At 33.7% G+C, this 24,589-nt stretch overlaps 2 protein-coding genes across 2 annotated transcripts; one reads left to right on the forward strand and one right to left on the reverse strand.

Annotated features, from left to right (window-relative positions):
- Nucleotides 1-391: 391 nt before the first annotated feature.
- LOC140043681 (replication factor C subunit 2-like) lies at nucleotides 392-12,812 on the reverse strand. The gene is made up of 8 exons (XM_072088184.1): nucleotides 12,675-12,812; nucleotides 8,189-8,300; nucleotides 6,152-6,258; nucleotides 5,356-5,457; nucleotides 4,672-4,930; nucleotides 4,143-4,208; nucleotides 3,168-3,362; nucleotides 392-1,841 (listed from the first exon to the last, which is right to left on the reverse strand). Exons 1-8 carry the CDS (start codon nucleotides 12,740-12,742, stop codon nucleotides 1,731-1,733), a joined length of 1,020 nt encoding a protein of 339 aa, XP_071944285.1. The 5' UTR covers nucleotides 12,743-12,812; the 3' UTR covers nucleotides 392-1,730.
- Nucleotides 12,813-13,129: 317 nt separating this feature from the next.
- Nucleotides 13,130-23,976, forward strand: LOC140043682 (SEC14-like protein 2). The gene is made up of 9 exons (XM_072088185.1): nucleotides 13,130-13,507; nucleotides 13,805-13,874; nucleotides 14,239-14,282; nucleotides 19,141-19,236; nucleotides 19,773-19,917; nucleotides 21,506-21,612; nucleotides 22,206-22,348; nucleotides 22,980-23,131; nucleotides 23,827-23,976. The coding sequence occupies exons 1-9, from the start codon at nucleotides 13,454-13,456 to the stop codon at nucleotides 23,973-23,975; spliced, it is 960 nt and encodes a 319-aa protein (XP_071944286.1). The 5' UTR covers nucleotides 13,130-13,453; the 3' UTR covers nucleotide 23,976.
- The last annotated feature ends 613 nt before the right edge of the window (nucleotides 23,977-24,589 follow it).

Raw genomic sequence — 24,589 nt, forward strand, 5'->3', positions numbered from 1 at the left:
CGCTACGTCCCAGGAGGAAGACTCATTAAGAAACCGAAAGTAAAGCAGCAGTTATATATCTAAGGTTGACAGTTTTGCTAAAATGCATATTCGACTGTAATTTATAGGTACCACAAAAAAACGTCTGGGAAAGAGTCTAACGGTTGAATGACAAATCCCAAAGCATTTGTGGTATTTGTGAGTCCCATGATATTATATAATTTGCTGTCAGATGATACTTCACACTTGAATGAAGTATCTAGGCATGATGAAGTGACCCCCAGACTTGACCTTAGCAATAAAATAAACTAAAGTAACTGATATGAAACACAGACTCTGTAACAAAAAAAATAATATAAAAAAGAAAAGAAACGTTTAATTATAACTCAAAAACCATTGTCTGACAGACAATTTAAGTATTTTTTGCTTTACATTTTTTTCAGGTAAAATAACTATTATGTGACAATAAAATGACATATTCAAACACAAATTTGAAATAAAAAATATTTCTCAGAGGGACAATATATCTTTAAAACTGTTACGTCAATAAGCGAGCAGCGTTTTTTGTAAGAAATATTTCTTGTTTATTATTGATTTTGATCAGATAATAGACAATGTTAACGGCACCCCAATCTACTGGACTATGTTCGATTTATAATTACAAGATGCTGCGAAATTTAGACCTTTCGATCATCCGCGATCACAAGAAATGCCTTAACAAAATATGAGATAAAGATACAATGTTTATTCTTAACATTTGAAGAACGCCCGCCTTCAATGTACAAGCAATGTGTTCTCGATCTTAGCCGGTTAATCTATTAAACACTGTAGAAATTCAGTAAAGAATGTATTTTTTTTATTAGTTTTTAATACACACATGTTGACAGTTTACTGTAGGCCTTCCATGACATCTTTACCTTATTACAACTCAGTTCATTGTCTGGTCAGTCATAGAGATAAGCTTAATTACAATATCATACATTAATTGTTTTATATATGGAGTATTATGTATTGAATATCTGTATATTCATGATATGAGTAGTAAAACTTTTCTGGAAATCTTGTGACCATCTTCTACACCAAATACAAATAGTTATATATTTTGGCTCAAACATCTACTATCTAGTGATTGTTTGATAAAGCATCACATAATTAAATGTAGATTCTACTAGTCAACTTTCCCAATACCAAATACCCTTTGGCTGGCCTAATATTTATGGTATCTGGTATTAGAAATGCTTTCTAATGGTAAAAATGAATTTAGGACCTTTTGAACCTCAATAAGTTTGGAATTAGGAGAGTACATCAGCACTTTCAATAATAATAAATACTAGATACTAGGTACTGTATTCACTAATTCTCGAAAAATTACTCACAACTTTGAGTGTACCGTTTATAACACCTGTACTCAAACTTTGCATTTTTACATGGCCACATTTTTCTTCCACATATGATTTAAGTGGAAGAGTATTTAAATGTTTTCTCCATAATATTAAGCAAATGTACTGGTTTTTGATAAAAACTATGGGCCTTGGTGCCTCTGAAATAGTAGGCCTTCTATTTCTGGCACCTTTATTCTTAGTTTTAACCAGAAACGTTCATGGCAAAGTCTATTTATATACTGTAGTCTGATAGCACATTTGACTGGACAGTTTAGAAGTGGTTCACTTATTCAATCAGTAGTGTTCACATTCTTTTTTCATAGGTAATTGAGGCAACATCCACCACCAGTATTATACATTGTATATTTATCATAACTGTTCTGTTGACATTGATATCTTGCATAACCTTGCTAACATCCCAGCAAGTTGAAGTAATGAGTTCATTCCTTCTGTTATCTTCATATTAGTGAATCCAATTTCCTATGAAGCAAAAATGTAAAGGTTCTCATAATTATATGAATTTAAGTTGTATACTTTAGATAATTTCGACACATTGTGCCCATTGCTTAGTAATGAGACTACCCATATTGACGGCCTGTTTAAAGTACAAAAACATGCTTTACATATTTGTGCAGGGCAATCTTATAGATCACATTTCAAACTAGAATGGCACTCCGAGAGTGCATACTGTACCTCCGCCTACTGTAAAATTCTCCTACATGAATTTTCACCGGAAAAATGTTTTTTTTTATTTTCGTGTCTTAATAATGCTGTTTTTAAAAATCAAAAAACCTGTACATTAAATAAAATTAGGTTTTAAAATTACAAATCACAAAGTATAACTCTTGCCTCTTGTACAAAAATAAAGTGTTTTGGAGAAGTAGTTCCTCGTGAAAATGTAATTTCAGTTTACTTTAAGACTGCTTACCAGCTTTTAAAAATTGTCTCCTATTTTTTAACAAAACAGGTCTGAAAATAATACTAGAAAGTGGTCCAGAATTGGGACCTTGGTCCAGATTGCCTCTAAAGTTTAATGGAGTGGTATCTATCTGTATTTTTATTTTGGTAAAGATCTTGCAATAACTTTTTGAGTAATCTTGCTAACAAACAAACAGACAGACAAACACATGCGATCGACTGCATACACTTTGTTTAACGTTCGAAACATTTATGATTTGAATAAGCTACAGATAGCTTTGCTTATGTTTCGCTTATCTAAAAATAGTTTGCCTTCTCATGAATGTTCTCCATTTTAAATAAACTGCTGAAGGTCATAAACATAACAGTAGTATTTGGATAAATAATTTGATTTCTGATAAAGTGTGGTTCCCACTAGCGACGCAACACAAGGACGTAACGCAACACAAGTGAATTGACCAATCACAAGCGATGGCTTATTCGCTTGTGATTGCTAACTGTCTATAACTTCGCTTGTCATTGGTTAAAACGTTTGCCTTGCGTTACGTTCTAGTGGGAACCAAGCTTCAGTTGTTATTTAAGCCCCGTTGTAAATTTTTATGTTCGACCTAAGAGCTGGAGTGTTATTTCACACAAGTTAAAAAGTAAATTTACAGTCTCCAATTTTAAACACAATTACAGAAAGCATTTAGTCTCTGAATGGGGGCGTGGATAAGTTGAGGTTGGAACTGTTAGGTATTTCAAGTAAACAATTTACTTCTGCTTACAATACTAGTTTACTTGAATTGAAGTTGAATCAAATTCCTTCATACTGATAACATACAAAAATATATAAATAAAGAATGGTTTAGATTATTTTACAATATTTTAAATAAAGAAAATACAAACCTTGATAAATTCTAGTTTTAAAAACTCAGCCATATTGTGAGTTTTGCAGACACGAAAAATATTGCCTATGATGTCCTCTGATGCATAGCCTAAATGGTAGAAGTGAGCCATTATGGTGTAGGCCTCATCAATGTTGCCTGCTATGCAATGATCTAACATGTCTCGTATGGCAGACGGATGAGGCTCATCACAAACCTGTTATAATAATGAACACACATGATTGAATTAAAAGTGTTCTGAGGTAGACATAATTACATGTCAAGTAAGTAATTCTTGGGTGGGACTCGAACCCACCAGCTCTAGATCACTAGCCTGGGACTCGAATCCACCAGCTCTAGATCACTAGCCTGGGACTCAAACCCACTAGCTCTATATCACTAGCCTGGCGTTTGTAAATCTAGACCACCGAGTTTGCACTGATGTCTAGGGGTTAGATTCGAGCCCAAGTAAAGCTTGCCTTGCGTTTTTTTGCGTGAAATTAAACTGATTTGATTTCCCGTAGCGTTGTTTGCAGCACTGTTACGTCGTCGGTTCCCACTTGTGATTACGCAATACAACACTTTGCATCAATACGTCGCTGCATTATGTTGCAGTCTAGTGGGAATCACGCTTTAGCAGCAGGTACTGCACTAACAGAATTGCAATTGTGGTCAACTACTGTGGAGTTTGGAGCTTGCAGCACGGAGTCAGATGTTTTTTCCTACTCTCATGTAATAAGTACATTGAGAACACTCGCCAACAATTTTTGGTGAAAGTAAATAACTATTATGTGAAATTAAAATGGCATATTCAACGAAAACATTAAAAAAATAGGGGGACAATATATCTTTAATGGTAATAAAATTGGTAATTATTGTAATGATATTTTATTGCAAATTAAATGATTAAATGTTATTATTGTTGAAAGTTATACTTTACATGTATATCTATTTTATCATGAAACTTAAAAACACAAAAGAGTAACAACATACATACCTTAAATACATTTTCTGGACTTACATGCCCAAATCCTGAGTGGGTTGACTGGAGGTTGTTAAGTGCCTACAACAAATAAATATACATAAAATACTGCAAGATTTCATTGTTAACAGATGTAATGGGTTATTTAGGTTCTATTTCAAATAGAGAAGACACACAAAACTAAACAACTATTAATTCCAGCATACAATACAATACCAAATTCTTTTCAAAGAAAATGCAATTTCTCTTTCTTTCTGACAAAGAAAAATTATAAACTGTCAGATATTTAAAATTACAGTCTCTCATCTCAGCTAAGCAGAACAATGCCTAAAAACTGTGTTGAGTTACTCCATCTTGGTAAGGTCCATGTAATACACCAATGTGTGATAGGGTATATATATATTCCACCTTTAATGCTCATTTTAGAGTGATAGGCCAAGGTCGGTTTATCCAGGTAATCTAGGCATAAAGTAAAGGTTAATTTTTACAATATTCTCTTTCACTTGATATTAAATTATGGAAATATGATTGCTCTACACTATACCTGTCTCATATCACCTTGTGATGTAAAGATGATAGCTTCCAATCCCTCATCTGTATACGATATATTCTCTGCCTCACATACCTCTAATAATCGACTGAGGAGCTGAGCATCTGTAAGCTTTGAGTAACGCAGAACAGCACACCTGGATTGAATTGGCTCAATAATTTTATCAGAAGTATTACAGGCTAGCGCAAAGCGTGTTGTTTTGGAGTAGATCTCCATGGTACGTCTAAGTGCTTGTTGAGCGCCATCTGTCATACTGCAAATAATATTAATGTTTATTTTATTCCAATGATGGTGTTACATTGAATTTCTTGGTTTTTGAATTTGCAGTTTAAGTTGACATTTGTTTTTAATATACTGTAAGTAATGTGTGAAGTGTATGATATGGATGCAATTTAAAGATGAAATCAAGGATTTATGGATTCTGAATGGAACCAGAAACCAAACACAGTGAAATAACAATGGTAACAGGTATAAACAATTACTAAATATTAAACTTGTTCAACTTTTCCTGTGCAATTTACAATTGTGCAAGAAAAGCTGTTGCACAATTTAAAGTAATATTCCCAGTAGTCTAGTTGACAATTTACTCTAGAGAGAGACACAAGAGAACATCCACAGTATAAATGACTTAAGGCTGTAGGCCTATAGGCTTTTTGGTTATTTCTTTGACTAATTTACCTATCAGCTTCATCGAGAATAACAATCTTTTGTCTTCCTATTGGTAAAGTCACTTTCTTCTGTGCAAACATTTTGATTTTGTTTCTTACAACATCAATACCTCTGAAAACAAAACAAAATGGTAGTAGTGTCATTAATGTTTCTGGAGGAAAAAAAAACCAATATTCTTTGACCAACACCTTATTACCAGCCTAAATTAACCTAGCCCATCATTTGTGAAAAAATATAATTCTTGCAAGATACATCAAATGATATAAAGTATGAAGATAATTGGAATGGATTTTGGTAACCTTGTTTAAAAATTTTTTTTTAATGCATTATTCAACTCACACTTTTCTGTGACTATTATTGAGTGGTTTTTTTTGTTTTTTGTTTTTTCGGTGGTGCTGCTCAAGTCAGCCTTTGCATTAGCAAATGTTAGTAACATGTGTTTTAACCTTTTACCAATTTTAGTTTGTGTCATCGTTTTGTGTATTGGATTAAAAAATAGCCCAAGGGGTGTACCACGCCATCGCATTACTTTCACTACAATAACAATTTATGGATGAAATCATAATAACATCCGCTCCATGTAGAGTAACCCTGGCCCGATCTAATCTCCATCCACTGATAGTACCTAACCTAAGTCCATTCATCTAAGCTTCATGACAGATATATGTTGTTATTATTATTATTAAATATTATTATTGTGTATGGATGGTTAAATAATGTGACTTTTTTAGTGATAATGTTATTTATTGTATTTACAGTACTCTATTATGAAAATGTATATGCACAAGAAAAACAAACATGCTACCTATCATTGGATGCATTCAGTTCCAGAACACCTTCCTTGTAGGCTACTCCTAACAATTTTCGGGCCAAACACAGAATGCTTGTGGTTTTACCAGTTCCAGGAGGACCCTAGAAAAGATCAACAATCAAATTAACACAGAATGCTTGTGGTTTTACCAGTTCCAGGAGGACCCTAGAAAAGATCAACAATTAAATTAACACAGAATGCTTGTGGTTTTACCAGTTCCAGGAGGACCCTAGAAAAGATCAACAATCAAATTAACACAGAATGCTTGTGGTTTTACCAGTTCTAGGAGGACCCTAGAAAAGATCAACAATCAAATTAACATTGGTGCTTTGTCAATTCAATAACAAGGTATATACTATTTTGCAAGGTTTTTTATAGAATAATATAAAAACAAGATCGATTCAAACTACAGTATAACTTCTTTATTACTGATTTTTTTTTTTGACAAAGAAAAATGAATGATAAAACCAAGATCCATAATAACATAAAATGCGGTAATGCATGCTATTTATTGGAATATATTGCCAATGTATTAGCATGCATATAATTACAAAAGCATGTATCGTTACAAATGCTGGATCATACAGTATCTCCATGACAAGCACATAAGTTGCGAAAAAGATTGTGTACAAATTGATTAGGAAAATGTCCTGCACACATGGTTTTGCACTGTTCTGTAACCCGTCACCTACCAAACACTCTCTACAAATTTCAAACAGTTAATAACCTTGTTCTATTCTTGTTTGTGTATTGTCCTCCACATATGGCATTATATAGTATGTCCAGTATCATAGGCAAATTCTGTAATACAGCGTCACATATGTATCACATGTGGCAGCTGTACAAATTTACAGCATGTGTCTGGTAGAGTATTTAGTGCTAACTTTTAACGGTGTGTGACCGAAACGGCCGCCAATATTTTCTATGGGACACCGCCGCAGCTACAACAAGCCAATTGGTGTATTATGAACGTACATTAAAGCCTATGAAACCAACCAATATATGTTTAAGAATAAAATCTAAGAATAAACATATTTTTTTAGTTACGTTTCTATTAAAATAATGTTTATAGTCATTTACCATTCAAAGTGCAATATAAATTTTATTAATGTATTAATAAAACAAATAATGTACGTCAATTATTGTAAAGTTAAATTTAGGCAAAACAAATATGAATGTACTGTAATAATATTTATATATATATGTTATGTAGTAAAGCTATTGTTATTTATTAGGTCCATAGTGAATTCAATAACATATGAAATTGTGTAATAATATTCAAACATGCTATATATGTATTAATATTATGCCAATAAAGCATTTTAAATAAAGTTGCGTCCTATTGTTTTACTATTATGTGTATCAACAACACCCTTCGCGGGGCTAATTGTTTTTAATTTATGTTACTAGATGTTAGCGCATTAACCGTGCCTAGTCATATTATCTGTGGAGCTCCGCGTATCGGCGTCATTTAACATTTACATAAAGACAATAATTTATTATTTGCACATAAAAATTCCATACACTTTTTGGTGCTTAAAATGTTTTTTTTTCCAAGTGAACATTACATTGTATACAATTATCAACATGAACGCTTGTATTGAATGCTAACAACCTGTTATCGAGAATGAAGGACTACTGTGAGTGTGATAGATGGCAACATCGCAAGTGTGATAGTGGAGCATGGAGGTATTTTATACCTCCACGAGTGGAGTGAAGCGAGCAGAGTATTTAAGAGGAGTGGAAAATGTTATATTGAATGGAGTTGCCGACAATGTTCTGAAAATGATTTATTATACCATAAACATATACATAAATAATTAAAAACATATATCTGTTAATATTTATTAATTTACATGTCATAAGTCATTTCAATTTTTTTTTAAATGTAAAACAATTTTGTGTTGAACCACACGTCGTTTGATTGCAGCAGCGTTTCATACACTTTAATTCAGTGTTTCAATTGGCAGCCGTTTCAGTTGGCGGCCATTTCACCGGGTTTCGATTGTAAACCCTTTTAACTATACTTACTGCAATGATGATATTTGGAACGTTGCCTTCTCGAGAGAACACTTCTAATCGGCTTACTGTTTCCTGGTTACCCATTACATCTGACAGCTTGATTGGTCTATATTTCTCCACCCTAAATAAGAAAGATTATTTTTCAATACACAGGAGGGAGGATTAGGCCGGAACAGCATAAACAAATCTTTACCCACACTAGGATTAGCATTTTTTTTCCACAAAAATGAAAGCATTTTTTTAAAAAACTTAGGCTTTACATTTTTATCATTTATTTTTTGCACTACAATACAATAGTGCTGTTTTCTCAATATATAAATATGTAATTAAATTAGAATGTTATAGCTAGGCCTATTTATTAGTTGATGATTATACAGTATGTGAACTTTATTCAATCAATCGTACATTTTTTTGGTATTATAATAACGTGTATTTACAGTGATTTTTACAAACAAATATTAATTATCTATAATATTATAGCACTAAGCCAAAATTTGTTCCTCTATCTCCTCTTAAACATCAAGTTCGATATTAGTGCCGAGCTGGGCCACCTTTTAATTCCACTTTATCCATTAGTCTATATTACAATGGAAAATTTGTACGAAAAATGTGTTTTTTAGACCAATTTCTTTGCAACTGCCGAACGCTTGCGATCGGTAATCCTCGGCCATTTTCCTATGTCACAATTTGGTCACGCGGGCATTAGCAATATCGAGACAGCATGCAGCACACTTGTGTCATTAGCGCAGTGCAGCCGGCGTACCATTTCAAATGAACCTCAACGGCGGTAAGTACAATACGGTATGCTTGCTCATGTCTCTACCTCATGATTGTAGTACATTATTATGCTAACATTATGTTTGTTATTTTGGGGGGATTTTTTGTTCGTTTTATGTACTTTATTTTGTAGGGGTGCCATACACCATTTCAAATGAATCTCACGGGTGGTAAGTACAATACTGATATACTGTATTCTTGCTCATGTTTCTACCTATCTCATGCACGCTGCTAAACATAAGATTTAGCACCCTTTTCCAAACACCAAATGCAGTGATACTGTAACACTAGGCTAGGTTATGTTTCTTACTAATTAACATTTCTAAGCTTCTATAATAGGCAGTAATTGATGAATGCGGGATGATTCGGCCCAGGTGCGACGGGACGATTCGGCCCAGGTGCGACGGGACAATTCGGCACACGTTCAGGTCGATGTAATGTCTGAGAAGATTATTATGCTATCATTATGTTTTGTTATTTTTTGTGGATTATTAATTGTCTGTTTTATGTAATTTATTTTCAAGGGGTGTAGGCCTACAAGGAAGGAGAATATCAATCAGATTCAACTAAGTCACTGTTCTCCAGTGGAAAATAACATGACTATCTACGATTATGAAATGCAGTATTATGCCCTATACAAAAATGTAAAATAACTGACATAACAATATTCATCAAAAAAATAATAACAAAAAAAAAAAGAAATACGATTTGTCCAAAAAGATAGTTTTAACAAGAAAGATTTTAATCATGTATTTTACCGCCATTTTACATTTGTACATTTTAATTAACATCATATCTAAAATTCAAATGAAAACAAATATGGTTAATACTGAATTCAAGTATCTTATTATGTAAATATAACTGTATTTTAACTACTTTAAACACTTACTTTAATTGTCACAAATGTACTTATATGTATACAATATATTCATCACTGAGAATTTAAATAAACGTGAGATGAACTCGCACAAGACAAAAAAAAATAAAATAATAAACGTCTATTAATGTACCTCTCAGCACTATACATACATTTATAGATTTGTGTATGGGTAGTAACAAAGTGCGAGGCAGCGAGGCACGCGAAGCAGGGAAGGCATGCGAGGCAAGTCAGAAATTTATGCATCGTTTTACCATCATCAAAAAATGCGAGGCATCATTTTATCATTTCTCAAAATTGCAAGGCAGGAAATCACCGAAATTGAAGTAGCCTAGGCCTAGGCCCGCTAGGCTAGTTTCCTTTTGCACCTGCCTTGTATTTTAACCAACTTTATCCTGAATTACCACAGCTTAGAATTAGTAGGCCTACTTTAATGAAGAAAAATCACATAAAAGTAACAATAAATCCATTAAATTGGTGATTTTACAGACGTTGTTTTTCTTGATTTCGCACACTCAATGTTCAATATTTTGGTTTCTATGGAACGCCAAAAGAGCAAAATTAATTAGAGGGCTAAAAAATCTGTGGAATCCATTTATATTTAACGCATTATTTGGTGAAAATCAAGTACAATTTCAATAGATTTTGTCACTGTCAGTAAGGAAAAATGTTACTGTTGATAATGTACACGGTTTCGTTAACCTTTTAAAGAATAAAATAGAAAAATTCATCATAATATCCTTAGTAGGATGTCCTAGGTCTAGACTAGGTAGTGATGTTGATTTAGGATCGATTATTATTCTTTGAAAACAGAACAGTATCAGCAGTAACATATTACAGCATTTTTATTGACAAATTAACAAATATATTGAAATAAAACGTGTTTTTCACCAATAAATGCATGAGAAATTGATGCATTCCACTGAGTTTTAGTCCTCTATTATCGTTGCTCTTTTGGCGCTCCATAGAAACAAAAATATTGAACATTGAATAAGTGAAATTCGCGAACAGTGTGCGAGAAACACGCTTGTAATTTGTAAAATCATTAATTTAAGGATTTATTTGTTACTTTTTATGTGATTCTTTCATTAAAGTACTCATGAGGTATACTTCTAAGGTGTGGTATTCACACGATAAAGTTAGTTATCAAATTTGGAGTAAAAATACAAGCGAAGGAAACTAGCGCCAGGTTTATTAGTACGTACATGGACAACAATAAATAAAAATCGTTCGTAATATACCTAGCTTACTAAAACAGGAATAGTGTATCATTATTAAATATTACACCAATTATTATTATATCAAAATTGATTAAATTATTTTCTACATAGGCCTCTTATCTAGGTTAGGGCTAAGCATATTAGCTAAAGTTTAATTTTAGGCCTAGTATTACAATTGTCGGACGTAAGTCTTTTTTCACACGCGCTCCAGAATTCTGTCGCAATTTTTTCTTTGCGGCATGTTATTGGATCGCCATATCAGTTACCTTTTATTCACCGCCAGTTATTGAACTTGTCCTGGCAATCGGTGTTCACCTTATTTGCGAGAGAGGTACACGTGTTGTTCCTAGAGAATGGAATGTCAAAAATGTCTTTGGCACGCCGCTCAGAGAGAAGTCTGTGCGTTGCTGCTGAAACCACATGCTATAGGAGGGGAATGCACCACAATCCTCTGAGCTGAGGGCTGAATCATTCCGCTACCTGCTAAATAGTAAAGAGGGATTTTCCATCTCTCGGGTCTACCGGATCTAGGCGCAGGGGTGTGACAAAATATTATTTTCACTCTGCTATGTTCGAGAGACATGTGAGTGAACACGCTCGAAATGCCAACAAACATTGCAGTCATTTGATGAGTGTGTCGCTATAACAATTATTGTTTATCGAAAGTTGAAGACTGTCGTTCAGATTTTTGAACCATAGTTTGGGCACTTTTGTAAAAGAAAAATTTGACACGATATGACTTGAATGAAAAAACAATCGTACATAAAAATAAACAACATGATGAGTGTATACACGAATCTATTTAGATACGCTTTTATCGATTGATTATTAGGCCTATAATATAGCATAATAGCACGTTAAGATATGCCTCGCACCTTTTTGAAATTGTAAACTATATGCCTCGCATTTTTGGAAATGATAAAATGATGCCTCGCACAAATATTTGGCATGCCTCGCTTGCCTCGCTGCCTCGCACTTTGTCAACACTCGTAATGTATTGTACCAGGGAAGAGTGAACTTGGGTAACTGTTAGTAAAATATATACTGAACAGTGATTATTTACAGTAATGATAACAATAAAAATTAATTGAATTATAATATTGACTAATAAAATATTGAAAAAAAAAGTTGGTATTGATTGTTTTAGATTACGCTGATCAGATGTTACAGTTATTTTTATGTACAGCGCTTAGAGTTTGTTTCTGTCATTATGAAGGTGCTTTATAAATTTAATTTATTATTATTATTATTATAAAATACTGAATAAATACAAAGTTTCATTAGAGGTTTACAATCAATGGAAAAGATTACTGATATAGAGAGAGGGCCACGACCGGCCCACAAGCCTCTTGCACCACTCATTTAGAGTGGTGTACGGTAAGTACCTTGAATTTACCTTGAATTCAAGGATCCTCCCTATCTAGTCAACATTAACGTAACTAAACTAGTCCTATTATAGTAGTTAGTAGTAGGCTAGGGCCTAGGCTAGACCTAGTAGGCCTACTACTACACTATCTACACACACATGTGACATAGCCTTTTAGGCTAGCTAGGCCTACTACTAGGCCTAGAGGAGGCCTAGTCACAGACAGCGGTGTCACTGTGTTTGTGACTTTCTTACCATGGAATGTGTAAACCTGACTTTCCTGACATTTTAGAAGTACCTTCTTCAGTATTCTTAGTAGCCATAACTTTTGGGAATTTACAAGGGATTTGTATTTTTGTTACAGTACTAATAAACTAAGTTTCGCGCGATTTCCGCCGGACCGTACATGTTTTGTGATGGCGCCCTCAACAAACAGGGAATGCCTAGTGACATAAAAGAAAAAGAGGGTTCTTGTACTTATTTCGTGATAGTAGAGGTACGTATGTTAACCTTGACCCTGTCTTATATTGTTTCTTAATATAAAAAGTTATAACAAATTATAATTTTAAATTTAATAAAGTAAATTGTTTGCTTATTTCTTGTAATATTTGCAAACAATTTTATTTAAACCTCCTCCAACATAGTGGTGTGTTCCAAAAAAACCCAGGCACTTTTTTTTTGTGGCCAACCTGCAGGGTTTGTTTTGATTTTGGAAATGTAGAGTCTTTTGTGTTTGTTTTCTGGTGTGGAGAGTTATTTATGAAAGTTAGATCGTAGACAACTTTTCTTCAAAATTGTTTTTCTACCAACCACATTAAGTGCTTTTGTTAGCACTGCAGACGGGCAGCATCCATTAATCAGCTAGCTACTTAACTTAGGCCTAGGCTAGGCCTATCTAAATTGGCCTAGCTAGCCTAGACTAGATCTAGCAGCTGGTTGTTTGAGGTTATTCAAAACACATATTAAGAAAATAACAAATATTTTACAATATTTTCTATCTTTGACAATTCTTGAAGAAGGAACAGATATTGACAATGAGTGGAAGACTAGGAGATTTGAATGAAAAACAAAGTCAGCGTTTGCAACAGGTACGTCATGAAATGAATTAAATAACAGCTGGCAAAAATGACAACAAAGTGGTTTTAATTTAGGACCTCAAGTTGTATTTATGGCTTGACTTCAACTTCTATTTACTATATCTGAACCACTTTGCACATTTTACAATTACAATTTCCTCTTGTAATTTCCAAATAGTCCCTCATAATTTGAAATAAATTCCGCAATAACATTAATTAACAGAACTTACAATGTTTGTGTACTTTAAACACCTAACTGCTGCATGCATAATATTTTTAAAATATTTGTTTATGTACTTTTATTTTCAGTTTAAAGAAAATGTTAAAGATGTGATGAAAGCGAAACATGATGATCATACATTGCTTCGATTTTTGAGAGGTAAGATAATTTTAAAACCATCTAAGATTATTAAATTATATTAAAAATGTAGAGGTTTGCTCATGAAGTGGCTGAAAACCTAAAATAAGGATCAAATATCAAAAGGCTTTTATTAATTATTAAACCAACAGGCACAGAACAAATTCTAAACTGCCTCATATTATTAATTTGTAACGATAAAGATACGGAAGTCTGTGACAATGAGAAAAGCCGCCCCAAACGAGATTCAAACCTGAAAAATTCTGCTTGAAATGCAAATGTCCTAAACATTAGACCACTGGGACTTTCATGGTATTGTTCAAATTTGATTTTAGTAAGATATAAAATATTAATTTTATTGATTAAAATGTTTTTTTTATTTTAGCAAGAAGTTTTGATTTAAAAGGTTCAGAGAAAATGTTTAGGAAAGTAAGTTCTGCATTTTGTAATTGACAATAATTGTATTTTTCATTATATTCATTTTTTGAGTTATATTATATACTGTTTAATTTAATAAATGTATAACTCGTCAGCATTCAATAAGTATTGCCAAACTTTATCAGATTTAAACCCTGTCTCCGCCCTATAATGTTGAGCAAAGTGCAGCGATTAACTATGGAGTATACAATGTAAATTGTATCTGTATTGACATAAAAGCTATCTATTGATTAAGTGTATCCACAATTTGCAACCAGCAATGATAAAGAGAGTTATTATCATTTAAATTTTTTATTTAGAAATACATTGTCATTTTAATTTACCATAATCTGTTGTTAAATAAAATGATATGATTTCTTTTCACTAGTAGATTTTGTTTATTTAAGTCTGGAACAGAATCCAATGTTTACTTACTTACTTACTTACTAGTTGAGTGTTTCCTAAAATTCTACAGAGTACTAGCCTAAAATGCCTCCGCAGTAATCCAACTTTACATTTGGTAATCTTTTACTCACTCTAAGATACAGACAGCACAACTACTGTAGCACACCCATACTCACGCTAAGATACAGACAGCACAACTACTGTAGCACACCCTTACTCACTCTAAGATACAGACAGCACAACTACTGTAGCACACCCATACTCACTCTAAGATACAGACAGCACAACTACTGTAGCACACCCATACTCACTCTAAGATACAGACAGCACAACTACTGTAGCACACCCATACTCACTCTAAGATACAGACAGTACAACTACTGTAGCACACCCATACTCACTCTAAGATACAGACAGTACAACTACTGTAGCACACCCATACTCACTCTAAGATACAGACAGCACAACTACTGTAGCACACCCATACTCACTCTAAGATACAGACAGCACAACTACTGTAGCACACCCATACTCACTCTAAGATACAGACAGCACAACTACTGTAGCACACCCATACTCACTCTAAGATACAGACAGTACAACTACTGTAGCACACCCATACTCACTCTAAGATACAGACAGTACAACTGCTGTAGCACACCCATACTCACTCTAAGATACAGACAGCACAACTACTGTAGCACACCCATACTCACTCTAAGATACAGACAGCACAACTACTGTAGCACACCCTTACTCACTCTAAGATACAGACAGCACAACTACTGTAGCACACCCATACTCACTCTAAGATACAGACAGCACAACTACTGTAGCACACCCATACTCACTCTAAGATACAGACAGCACAACTACTGTAGCACACCCATACTCACTCTAAGATACAGACAGCACAACTACTGTAGCACACCCATACTCACTCTAAGATACAGACAGTACAACTACTGTAGCACACCCATACTCACTCTAAGATACAGACAGCACAACTACTATAGCACACCCATACTCACTCTAAGATACAGACAGCACAACTACTGTAGCACACCCATACTCACTCTAAGATACAGACAGTACAACTGCTGTAGCACACCCATACTCACTCTAAGATACAGACAGCACAACTACTGTAGCACACCCATACTCACTCTAAGATACAGACAGCACAACTACTATAGCACACCCATACTCACTCTAAGATACAGACAGTACAACTACTGTAGCACACCCATACTCACTCTAAGATACAGACAGTACAACTACTGTAGCACACCCATACTCACTCTAAGATACAGACAGCACAACTACTGTAGCACACCCATACTCACTCTAAGATACAGACAGCACAACTACTGTAGCACACCCATACTCACTCTAAGATACAGACAGCACAACTACTATAGCACACCCATACTCACTCTAAGATACAGACAGTACAACTACTGTAGCACACCCATACTCACTCTAAGATACAGACAGTACAACTACTGTAGCACACCCATACTCACTCTAAGATACAGACAGTACAACTACTGTAGCACACCCATACTCACTCTAAGATACAGACAGTACAACTACTGTAGCACACCCATACTCACTCTAAGATACAGACAGTACAACTACTGTAGCACACCCATACTCACTCTAAGATACAGACAGTACAACTACTGTAGCACACCCATACTCACTCTAAGATACAGACAGCACAACTACTGTAGCACACCCATGAATGTGTTGAGTGCAATTTGTAGCACATCTGCAATTTTTAAAAGACAAGGCATGGTATTTTTAAGCTTATAAGCAAACTATAAGAATTATTTAAGTACACAACCCTCTAGAAAAAATATCAAACCATCAAATAAGGGCATGTGGCACAGTGTGTTAGACTACTGATGGAATTCAATGCTCGTCATATTTCTTTATCTTTAGGCAAGACACTTTACTTACGTTTGCCCCTCTCCACCCAGGTGTGCAAATGAGTACCTTGTAAGGTTAAGGCATAACTGCACTGATTACTAGCTGTATTATGGGAGTATGTTTCCATACGCGTAAATCCAAAAATGACCGGGTAATAATATGTACAGCGCTTAATAAATCCAGAATGTTATTATTGTTACAATAATAAGTTGGAAATTCAAGCATGCTCTTCAATAATGTTTCTCATCAAAATTGAAATTGGTACAAGGATAAGAACTATTTTATACCGTGCAGCTATGGCAAAAAAGTATAATCTTTCAAACAGAAGAAAAAATAAACAAACAATTTTTAAGTGTGAATATGAATTTGTTCTTTAAAAAAAAAGAATATTTTATTTCTTTACAGAATTTGGAATGGAGAGCTAGAATGAATGCAGACACAATAGTGGACACCTATACCACTCCAGAGGTTGGTGTTTAAATTTATTTCTGGACATGGTTAAAAATACTGTATACATCGACTGTTAACCGAAAGGCTTTAATGGTACAATAACATGTGTTATATAAAATATTCCTGTCTTTTTTACATGGTGTAGGTTATTGCAAAATACTATATTGGAGGTAGTCCAGGTTACGATAAGCATGGATGTCCAGTCTGGATTTTTCCCGTTGGAAACATTGATGCCAAAGGTCGATAATTTATAATATTTTTTTACTATTGAGAGGTCAAATAAACATACATGCCAAGTTAAGCTTGTTTCTCACTAGAGACACAATGCAATGATGTAGACATAACGTGAGCTAGCTAACCAATGACAAGTGACAGTGACATGGCTTTTGATTGGTCAAATCGCTTACCTGGGGATTACGTCATTGCGTTGCGTCTCTAGTGGAAACCAAACATAATATATATATATATATATATATATATATATATATATATATATATATATTAGAAACAAGTATATAACTCCTTATATTGTTATTGTTTAATTTACCTTATATCATGTTTGTGTTTTCAAGCAATATGTTACATTTTAGGCTTTAAGTGTGAGAAAGGCAAGCCTTTGATTTGATAGGACTTTTACGTGTTTTTTTTTTCACAAAGTGAGAACAAATTTAAGCTACGATTGTTGGAACTATTAATCACTGCTGGTCTCCAGTTTAAAAAGGGCATTTCAGGAAAAAGTAGGGTCCATTTGAGTTCCTTAAATATGTGAGTCTCACAACAAATGGGTGGGTAGGCATGTAAATTAGAATCATTATCATGAATTTGTCTCTAGCCTTGCAATGGTGAGTAAAAAGGGAGAATCCAAACCAATTTGAAAGTTCAGTTTATCAACATTTGTTTTTCATATTTTAACCAGGTCTTGTTTATTCATGCAAAGGGAGTGATCTCATTAAGTTTAATGTTTACATGCTAGAGAAGCTGTACAGAGATATGGAAGAACAGTCAACAAGGGTAAAGTTAAAATGACTCATGGGATTACATGAGCATTTATTTTTATAGTATCTATTCACTGTTTGATAAACTTCCTAGCTGTCTGAATCACTTTGTGTCTTAACCAGACTCCCTGCAACTTGCCCTGAATCACTTTGTGTCTTAACCAGACTCCCTGCAACTTGCCCTGAATCACTTTGTGTCTTAACCAGACTCCCTGCAACTTGCCCTGAATCACTTTGTGTCTTAACCATACTCCCTGCAACTTGCCTTGAATCACTCTGTGTCTTAACCAGACTCCCTGCAACTTGCCCTGAATCACTTTGTGTCTTAACCAGACTCCCTGCAACTTGCCCTGAATCACTTTGTGTCTTAACCAGACTCCCTGCAACTTGCCCTGAATCACTTTTTATTTATTTATTTATTTATTTGGAATTACACCTTTAGATCGGTGGCACACTTAGCACAAAGGTGCATCCTTCACAATATAAAATATAACAATTAACAGAAAAGTAAAAAAAGGCAAAAGCAACTATCAACCCCTATCCTACAATGAATACAAAACAAGATATAGTAAAAGTGGCTTGTTTTAGGTATCTTTTACAAAAACTATCCAAAATATTTTCACACTCTTCATCAATTAAATTAAATTATCTGAGTATCCCAAAATATATTTAAGTTTGTCATTTTCATGAGAAGTATAAAAAGTATCAAACATATCTTTGCTGCCATTTCTATACATATCCACATATAAATTAAATAATTCCTGATTACGTATATTATTTAAAGCTGGACAATTAAGGATGAAATGATGGATGTCTTCGTCCGAATTTGTACCGCACAATTTACATTTTTTATTATTATCAATATTCCAATTTGCAGTTCTATCATTCAAAGGTAGCTTTGTGTCTTAACCAGACTCCCTGCAACTTGCCGTGTTCCATAGTAGCAGTAAAACAGATACAAAGTTGATTTCAATTTGAGACTACATTTTTTGTCATATTTTTGATAAATAATATGTATTATCTACCGTTGTGATTAATAGAATATAGTTTAATTAATTACATAAAGTTACTTGTTCATTTTTTAGCTTGGTAGACATATTGAAGGTATGACATACATTATGGATCTTGGTAGACTTGGCCTTCATCACCTTTGGAAACCAGGCATTGATTTGTTTAACCAGGTATGGTACCAACATCAACAGCTAACAAAATATGATTGTTCTATTAATAGTCAGTAGAGTCTTAGACTTATTTCAGAAGTTTGTAACTAGACTAACATTTTAAATATTATTTCTATCATTTTTCTATCGCATTTTCCAGACCTTTGACATTTCAACGTGAACTCTGTCATATTGATTAGTAATACCACTCAAAACTCACATCCATCTAACTTTTCCAACAATACAACATGTTAAATAATGATGAATCAATTAATTGTTCTAGATTGATCTAATGTTTTAAAGATTGGATTTAGTAAATTACAATTTAATTTTACAGAGTCGCTATTAACCATATTTATTTCACATTGTTTTTGTCTGTTTTGTAATGTCTTCTGTATGTTTAAATAACAAGCACCCACTATTTTTTATACCATTTGTATATTGTATTGTATCATTAAATGTAAGTTTTCAAAGTTGACTCTCTTTATTTACTTACTACTGTGTTGTCTTTTAAATATTAAATTCTTATCTTTTTTTATAATACCATTATTTTGCAGGTAATCACAATGTTTGAGCAGCATTATCCTGAAACACTTCGAAGTGTTTACATTATTAAAGCTCCCAAGTTCTTTCCTCTGGCTTATTCACTTGTAAAACCATTCCTACAGGAATACACAAGAAAGAAAATACATGTTCTTGGAAGTAAGTGTCTTTAACCTTCCTTAGATGCGACGAAAGAGTGTTTGTGATTGGTCAATACTCATGGTAGTAACCTGGTATGCGCGGTGCGCTGAACATCCGGGGATTCGGCTCGAAGAAGACAAATTATTATGTCGAGGAAAGCCTCGATTTTAATTCATTTCTTTTTATATTTTGTGTCGATTTTTTGGCTATGTTGCAGTGCCCCTACCCTATCTGCCTGGCAACCCGACTTGATTGAATATGTAATATGCAGCATCAAAACTTCATTCAACGTCAGTAGCGTGTTAAATCATGGATTAAGGAATAGAAGGATATGCATCAGTTTGAGATCAAAGCTTCCATGACTCTAACCTACAGAGCACGGACCGCCACAATATATTGTTTACTGCACATGCTCAACAACTTTTAACCTTGTTGGCTATGCTTTCGCGCACTCTTATCTTGGTGGCATGATTAATATTTTATATTTTTAGCGCTAGCTGCTATGGCGACGAACAAAACTTTATGCGACGAATTTAATTAACTTTTCTGAATTCAAATTAAACGATCTCCCAGAAATATTACAAGATTAATAATAAATGTAATTACAAGAATAAATACAAATTGTTTGTAAATTGTAGTACCCTTTGGGTTTAAAAAACATTAATTTTGCCATGTTTCGAAATCTGCCGCGATTGATCTACGCTAATGTTTTTAAGACCTTAAAGTAGCATTTTATGACCTGTAGTAGCCCTACCTAGTTGTTGTCTCAGCCTACATGTAAAATTACAAAATCAGCAAGGATACTAGGCCAAGGCCCTTTAGGCTTACTAGTATAGTAAACCCTATGATTTGCCGACATTGATATAGGCCTAGGTAGGCCTATTGGTAGGCTAATCTTAAGTGTAGTAGCTACGTGTAATCATAATAATAATAATAATACAGTAATAGAAAAGGTACTTTTATGCTTTGTTTGTTCATGGTTAAGTAATAAGTTTGCCTTGCGTCTACTTTTCAAAACGAAACGAGCCCTAGAGTAGTAGAGTCAGTGGTGACATATCGCAACTATACATAGCCAGCCATAATCCCGGATCAGGGATCACAGTTTTCATTCAATTAGGTCTGTTGATTAGATGTGATGTGGATGACATAACCACTAGCCAATCACAAGGCACTACAATTTAAATATAATCACATCGATAATTATGAGATTTATGAAGAAACCACTGCTTAGCCATATATTAAAAACATGTTTGTTGTACTTGAAGACACGGTAACAACATGGTCAAATGCATAATTTAATATTCTATAGATTAACGCAATTTGTAATGGCAGAAGTGGAAGGCCAATATGATAATTCAAATATAAAAATTGTATATTTTATTAATATTACCAACTACTTAAAATTACCGGTCGTAAGAAAGTGAACATTCCATAGTCCGATTGTGATGAAATTAAAACAGAATTGTTCAGCATAGGCAAGCGCATTGGAAAATCGTTTGATGTCACCGTCGATGCATATCCTTCTATTTCTTAATCCATGGTTAAATGTAACGATTATTCAGGTTTTTGTGTATGTAATTGACATATTTATGATTATGTTGTGTAGGTAATTGGAAGGAAGTGTTACTAACCCAAGTTGATGAAGCTGTTTTGCCAGCATTCTGGGGTGGAAAGGCTACAGATCCTGATGGCAATATGACATGTGCTAGCAAGGTACAGTTCAGTTGCAACTCATTGTAATTATGTGCGTTATTTCAGCTTACAACTACAGTACATACTTCTCCACTATTTTTTCATTTGTGTAAGTGGAGCCAATGAAGGAGCTCTCTCCTCTGTCCATGATAATGGTTTTGTGCAAGTATACCTGGGTAAACCCCTACTCATCTTGAAAAATGTACTAGGTTCTTTATAATGCACATAATAGATCTACAGTTTATAGTCCATATTTTAGAACAATAAAATCAGTTGCCTCTATTATGGCTATAGATTGCGTTTCACTGTTGGCGACTCACTCATTTACTTTTATGCACAAAAAAAGCTGCAAGTAGTATTAGGAAGTATTTTTGCGACAACCAATGACTGATGACCAACGTACGTTGCAGGGGTATTAGGATGTGTTTCCTCACTCCTCACCTTGAGACAGTTTTGATGGTTTCTAGGTCCAGGTGATGACTGAAGATGCATCAATTGACCTGACCCAGTTATGTTTTCAGTTGTAAATTGAAAGCTCCTGCACTGCATCATAGTTGTATTTGAATTGTTTGCGATTCATACACTTCTATCATCACCACACTCTTTTTTTTTAGATTCAGATGGGTGGAGATGTTCCTAAGTCATATTACTTAAAGGATCGTGAACTTTCAAGCAAAAATTTAATTACCAAAGAAATATCTAGAGGATCTATGATTGAGCTGAAGTATAATGTGGCCAAACCTGGAAGTGTTATCAGGTAGGTATCAATTGATGATCTAAACACAGTACATGTTCACATATGAAGAATGCCCCACTTCATACAACATTTAGTAAAGGTGGTGTTCTCATAATTTCGAGAACACCACCATCGGAATCAAACACATATTAAAACGTTTACGAATCCACAGTACTAAATATGTCATTGATAACTTTAAAACCTTAGGAAAACAGTCAAACTATGCTATACATGATAATATTCTCCTCTTTGCATCTACTGAAAAACCAATGATCTCACTTTGCAAAGAAAAAGAAAATATCGAGTAACTTATAGTAGTACTGTATTTCATTAATATAGTGGCACTATTTTATTCCTTTTTAACCCACACATCCTGCCAAAATTGAACTTCCATTGAAAATGAAACATAGTCAAGCCTTGATCACCCCAAATTTGATCAAATCAAGGGTCAACTTTTTTTGTAAAGTAATTTTCCTGTCGCTACCTCTAATTAAAGTATAATACATTTGTGGTCAATTTAAACAAAATCAGCTAAAAAAAAAAACAACCATGTTTTTCTATTGATACTGGATTTTGGCAACATTACATTTAGGCATTATTATTTTGATCCTAAGAAAAACAAATGTTTGTTTCATCTGTTTACCAACCTTAGATATGAATTCAAAACACATGATCATGACATCGCATTTGGCATCAAACGTGTAGGTGCAGAAAATGAAAAAGTTGTTATACAGAAAACTCAACGTTACAATAGTCACATGGTGCCTGAAGATGGAGAGGTCATTCTGGATGAACCAGGACAATGTAAGTTATTCAAAAATTACAGAATTAAATTCTGTTGTTGTCTATATTGTCTATTTTTGTGAAGGTCACTAATGATCAGCTTCGGCTGGATGGACCACCCTCGTAAAATATTGTTGAAATAAATAAAGTAAATTATTTAAAAGTAGAATCCTTATGTCGCTGTACTGCTAGTAATTTTCATCTTTCACCGAATCAAATTATTTGTACCATTTCACGAATATAAAAATTCATTACATGTTTTATAACACACCTACTTTTAATGAAAGGCTATCAAGGCCTAAACCATTTGAGGAGGCAGCGCTCCAATTTTAGACATGGGGTACAATAACTATAGACGGCACACACTGATCAGTTAATAACAGCCTAGTGTGTGTGGTTGATTTACTGTGCAACAAAAATGAACGTGCGAAACAAAATTGCAGTACTTGATTTACATAACAAGGCACGATCCAGTGTGCTGCATCAAGTTTAGTTTTACTGTATATCATGTGACCCACAATCGTCTAATCAATTGACAAGAATTCATGTAGGTGTGTTATAATAAAGCTTAACCCTTGTACTTAATAAATAAACTATGGTCAGTAAATTATAAATTTATTAATTTGGGCATTCATAACCTGCCACCGAAATGACTACAATGACCTTCAAAAACAGGCTTAGAATATCTCTATAAACTTTTATGTTTATATTTTCAGATGTAGTCAAGTTTGATAACACATACAGTTGGACCAAAACCAAAACTGTCAGCTTCTTCATTGAATTGCTTGAGCCACATGATATTGACGAAGATCCTCAATATCAAGTTGATCCTGATAAAATTGAAAATCTATGTTTGTATGATTAACTTATAGATTTATAAAGGTACTGTACATCATCATGTCAAGTATCTAATCTAGACCCTTTTACATTAACATATAGGGCAAGTCACGCTTTGTGAAATATATAAACTGAAGAGAAGGAATATATTGTATTGTCCTCCTGAAAAAAATTATTTTTTTGTTTATTTGGTTTGTTGATTATGCCATTTCACTTAATAGTTGGATTTAATTAAAATCGATCAAAACAAAAATTATTTTCCTGGAAAAACTGTAATTCAATTAAAAAAAAAAATCAAATGAATCATTGATATTTTTTTTAAAAGTGAAATCATTAATTTATATCGTTTTTTTCTCCTATGGAAGTGAATAACTTCATTAAAACTGCTCAAAGGCCTATACAAAGTCTGATTCTATTAAACTTTCTTTTTCATGTTTTTGGAGGACAATACATCTTTAAATCAGTATTGAAAAAAGGGCCGAATTATGCATACGAATGGCTGATAAGAACTAAGAATTCTATCTACTATGGCCTTGGAATTTGTAAATGTTGGTGTTTCTGACATGTTCCATGTAAAGTGTACACCTTGTTTGGAAATTAATAATTGAAAATAATTGTTGTGCTTCTATTTGACCAGTATTA

The sequence above is a fragment of the Antedon mediterranea genome, chromosome 3, assembly GCF_964355755.1.
Source record: "Antedon mediterranea chromosome 3, ecAntMedi1.1, whole genome shotgun sequence".
NCBI lineage: Eukaryota > Metazoa > Echinodermata > Crinoidea > Comatulida > Antedonidae > Antedon > Antedon mediterranea.

Coding starts and splice junctions, on each gene's coding strand:
- LOC140043682 (XM_072088185.1), top strand. CDS start 13,454: ATGAGTGGAAGACTAGGAGATTTGAATGAAAAACAAAGTCAGCGTTTG. Junction 13,508..13,804: donor AAAGTCAGCGTTTGCAACAG/GTACGTCATGAA, acceptor TTTTATTTTCAG/TTTAAAGAAAATGTTAAAGA. Junction 13,875..14,238: donor ATTGCTTCGATTTTTGAGAG/GTAAGATAATTT, acceptor TTTTTATTTTAG/CAAGAAGTTTTGATTTAAAA.
- LOC140043681 (XM_072088184.1), bottom strand. CDS start 12,742: ATGGCTACTAAGAATACTGAAGAAGGTACTTCTAAAATGTCAGGAAAG. Junction 5,458..6,151: donor CTGAATGCATCCAATGATAG/GTAGCATGTTTG, acceptor TTTTGTTTTCAG/AGGTATTGATGTTGTAAGAA. Junction 3,363..4,142: donor GTCCAGAAAATGTATTTAAG/GTATGTATGTTG, acceptor TTATTATAACAG/GTTTGTGATGAGCCTCATCC.